The sequence below is a fragment of the Salvia splendens genome, chromosome 15 (assembly GCF_004379255.2).
Source record: "Salvia splendens isolate huo1 chromosome 15, SspV2, whole genome shotgun sequence".
NCBI classification, from domain to species: domain Eukaryota; kingdom Viridiplantae; phylum Streptophyta; class Magnoliopsida; order Lamiales; family Lamiaceae; genus Salvia; species Salvia splendens.
The window spans coordinates 34,258,316-34,262,300 of record NC_056046.1 but is presented as its reverse complement, the minus strand read 5'-3'; the positions used below and the strand labels follow the sequence as shown (position 1 = coordinate 34,262,300).

General features: G+C 48.7%; 1 protein-coding gene across 1 annotated transcript; it reads left to right on the top strand.

Annotated features, from left to right (window-relative positions):
* Positions 1-3,102: 3,102 nt before the first annotated feature.
* On the top strand, positions 3,103-3,756 carry LOC121767078 (proteoglycan 4-like). Its single transcript, XM_042163279.1, has one exon. The coding sequence runs from the start codon at positions 3,103-3,105 to the stop codon at positions 3,754-3,756; it is 654 nt and encodes a 217-aa protein (XP_042019213.1).
* Positions 3,757-3,985: the final 229 nt, after the last annotated feature.

The window sequence follows — 3,985 nt, the reverse complement described above, 5'->3', positions numbered from 1 at the left end:
TCACAAACTAGGGGAGCGGGAGATCTACTCAATTTTGTATGGCGGACTTACGGTGGACAGCAAGAACGACCTCAACCTCGCAGCTCAAGGGGATTTCTCTAAAACCCCTTTTAGCCTAGCCAAAAATATTCTGGAGAGGCTGATTGAGGCCAAACGGTCGTACGAAACATATCGAGGGCAGTACAGGAGAGGAGCAGTGCATGCAGCAGAGGCGCGCAACGATGAAAAACTAGATGCTCGTTTCGAGCAAATGGAGAAAAGGCTGCTGGAAGCAGTGGAGAAAGCCAGGCCGCCTCCACCACCTGCACCGAAAGAACCACAGTTCGCGCCGCAGCCATCACCGCCAGAAGAACATCATTATTACTACTGTGAATTCCCCCCTGAAATAGAGCAAGTGAATGCCGTAGGTCATTGGAATGTAAATGGCAACTGGATTCAGGGAAAGCAAAGAGACGCTCCCTGGAGGGACCACCCCAACTTCAGATGGACTGATCAGAATCAAAGCCAACCACCCCCACCCTCGACACAGCAGGTGCAACCCTCCGACGGGCAGCCCAACTGGCCTGCTCGAATCCAGGAGAGACCGAACACTGGAGGGAACAGAATGTAGGGAGGTCAGGCAGGATGGTCAAGTGGACCTCAAGGAAATTGGTCAAGTGGAGGACAACCTAACTGGTCAAGCCGACAACAGGAAGGAGATTGGGGATACCAACACCAGATCCTTCAGTATGGTAACCAAGGAAGGCAGCCAAGCACTCAAATGGTGAATTATGTTCCACCGTATTCAAGAGGAAACCAACAAGGGAACCAACAGAACTACTTCCCCCTGAACCAGTTAGAGCAGTATGGACCTTACGGCTACTATCAGCAAGGCCATGGAGGAGGTCGTTTTAATCAAAGATACAACAAGCAGCAAAATGAAGGTCCCGGAGATGTGATGATCCCGCATCAGTCCCAAGATGCAATGCGAGAGATTCAAGAAGCTCAAAAAGAACAGAGGCCTGAACTCGATATGCTCACTAAGCAGCTATCTCAGGTGGCCATGTCACTGGGCGAACTAAGAGGGAATGAAGGAATGATTCCTGCTACAGTGCAGCCACCTACGGGGCGAGAGAATGTAAATGTTGTTGCTTTAAAAACGGAAGGGGTTTATCCAAGCTCAACGGCGAGTTTTCCAGCACCCAGACACAATCATAACGAAAGGTTCGAACCCAGCCCTCTTGATCAAGTCACCAAAGAAAGGGAGTCTAGCAACCGTGAACAGGTTGCTGAGAAGGAGAAGATGGTCGAAGCGGAAAAGGTGACCGGTGATATCCAACCTAGTGATCTCCCACCAAAGAAGACTGACCCTGGGGTATTTACACTTCCGATCTCCATCAGAGACGTTCTAAGTGAGCAAGCAATGTGCGACCTAGGAGCTTCCATCAATGTCATGCCATATTCTATGTATAAAAAGCTGGGGGAGCCAAAACTATCCCAAACTGACCTAGAGATACAACTAGCAGATGGGTCTTGTATTTATCCTGAGGGAGTCTTGGAGAATGAGATCGTAAGGGTGGACAAATTTATGTACCCCGTCGACTTCTTTGTTGTAAAAACGACTGAGCCGGGAGCGGAGGAATCTGTTGGAATCCTTTTAGGGAGACCTTTCCTATCTACAGCTAGCACAATCATTGACGTCCGCCATGGGACGATGAATTTGGAATTTATTGGAGAACGACTTACCATCAACATCAACAACACTGCAAGAAAGCCACAGGATAGTGAGAGCATACAGTCGGTAGAGACTGTCAAACCTCTGGAACAGAAGTATCTGGAAAAGGAACTCTCCTCAGAGTCCACTGATGATGAAAAGCTTAAGAGGGAAGCAGCTGACTGGTTCGAGGAAACAGTAACTTGGGAAATGGATGATGAAACCATCGAGAGGGCAATTATGGATTTCTGCAAACCTTCACAACCTGCCAAGTCAGAAGAGGGCGCTCTTCTGGTAAAGGTCGAAAAACCAACTGCCCAAGCCGCCCCATTGAAAGGAATGCGAAAAGGGAACCTTCCACTTACGGAGCAACTATTGCCATTTCCTAAGTCATCAGATACCTTACAGGACCTGCCCGACCCGCCGTATCAGAAAACAGCCGAATCAAATAGGCAAGGACAAGGAGGACAGTTGACAAAAGAATTGAGGCAGGGGGGAGAAAAAGTCAAGTGGAAAATAGCAGACCTTATGGAGATGAACCCGAATCGGTGCATACATCCAGTCACAGTAGAAGAGGGAGCGACCGACCTCTCCTCGGAAAAGAAAGAGCCCATCGGTGAACAGAAGAAGCTACCATCCCCATGTCAAATCAAACTGATATCCAGGAAGCAGAATTTGGAATGGGCAGACCCTCATACCACCATAGCGACACACACATCGGAGGCAAGCATGCACAAGGGAGACCCCCCTGCCCAATCTTGCCCAGTGAGCAGGTATAGGGAGCGATTGCGTGTCCTGGGGTAGTCTGCTTGATCAAGGAACACAAATCTAAATTTTCGGTCTGATCAAGTGACATCCTAAGGACACCAGTCATTCCCTTGATAGTATAGTGTAAATATTTTAATATGCTTTTCTTTTATTTATTTCTTAGAAAATTAAAAGACGGGAGTTAAGGCGGGAAACTGACCAAGTTGAATTAGGTTTACATCTGGGTTTGTTTGTTTGTCTGCTTGATCAGCACAATGTGAGTTAACCAATGGCCGCAGTAAGTTAATTGATCAGGGACAGGTGGTGATAGGACACATGAAGTCATTAGGGGAGGTGTCAGGTTGCGCTAACTGTCGCAATAAAGGGACGTCCTAAGGAGAGGGAGAAAGTGTATCAGAGAAGCTAAACCAGCTGGCACTCTGTAAAGGAGCGCCAGTATGTGAACAGTCGCAGGGATCTCAACCGTCAGAGATCCCAGCAGTCATAGAATCAGAATAATAGGCAGATCTCAGAGCCATATTTTACTTTTTACCAAAAGCTAATACAGTGCATACCCTTTTACTATCCCTCGCCGATCCAAAATTCCAAACCTTTGCCTAGAACATCTTCTCCACCAGCATTCATCACCATTGTAATCAAAGATGTTGATCAAAGAAATTCCCACTACCCCATCATCTCCCAGAACAGGCGCCGATGATGGCAACCGGGAAACTTCTTCCCGGGTTCGTCAAGAAAATCCTAATCCCTCTACACCGACCACCGCTCCCCCTCTAACCAGCACAGTCACCCCACACCCAGAAGTAGATGAGGAGACCTTACGGCATCTCGACAAGATCCTCAGAAGTATACCCCGCGAGTTGGACGATGCAGCAGCATATGCAGAACTCAAATCTAGACCTGGGATTTCCCGACCTAAAGCTAAAGCTTCATCCTCTAAGACAAAAATCTTTCCTAGTTCTCCCACATCACCTCCACCATCTACCGTCCAACCTTGGCCACCATCTCCTCCCAAAGCCACATCTCCTGTTCAAACTTTACCCTTGTCCCCTCTTCCTAGCCCTCCTATATCACCTTCACCTACGATCAACCTTCCTAGCTCTCCTACATCACCCCCACCATCCCCCGTCCAACCTTCACCTTCATCCCCGACCCAACCGATGCAATGCAGTGAGTCTACCTCTGACGGAGAAGGACTGAGGGAGGACTATGGGCAGCCGTTCACTATGCCATCGCCAACAAGAGGTGGCGCCCCTACTTCAGTCCATGCATCGCAAGGAGGCAACAACGATGAATAGGTGGAAGAATTCCGCCCATTGGAGAGATGGGAAGAGAGGAGGAGGAGCCGATGCGCCGTCACACAAGGCAAATGACAATGGACAAGCTCTTGGAGGAAGCCGAAACCCTAAAAATCCCTGGAGGAAAAGAAATAATGGGGCAAAAATCTCGAACAGTACGAGGGTTGGTGGATGAGGAGGAGCCTCAAATCCAGGATGTTGGAAAAGAGAAGGAGGCTGCTGAGGGCAA

Excerpts from the sequence above, each read along its gene's own strand:
- LOC121767078 (XM_042163279.1), top strand. The coding sequence starts at position 3,103 with ATGTTGATCAAAGAAATTCCCACTACCCCATCATCTCCCAGAACAGGC.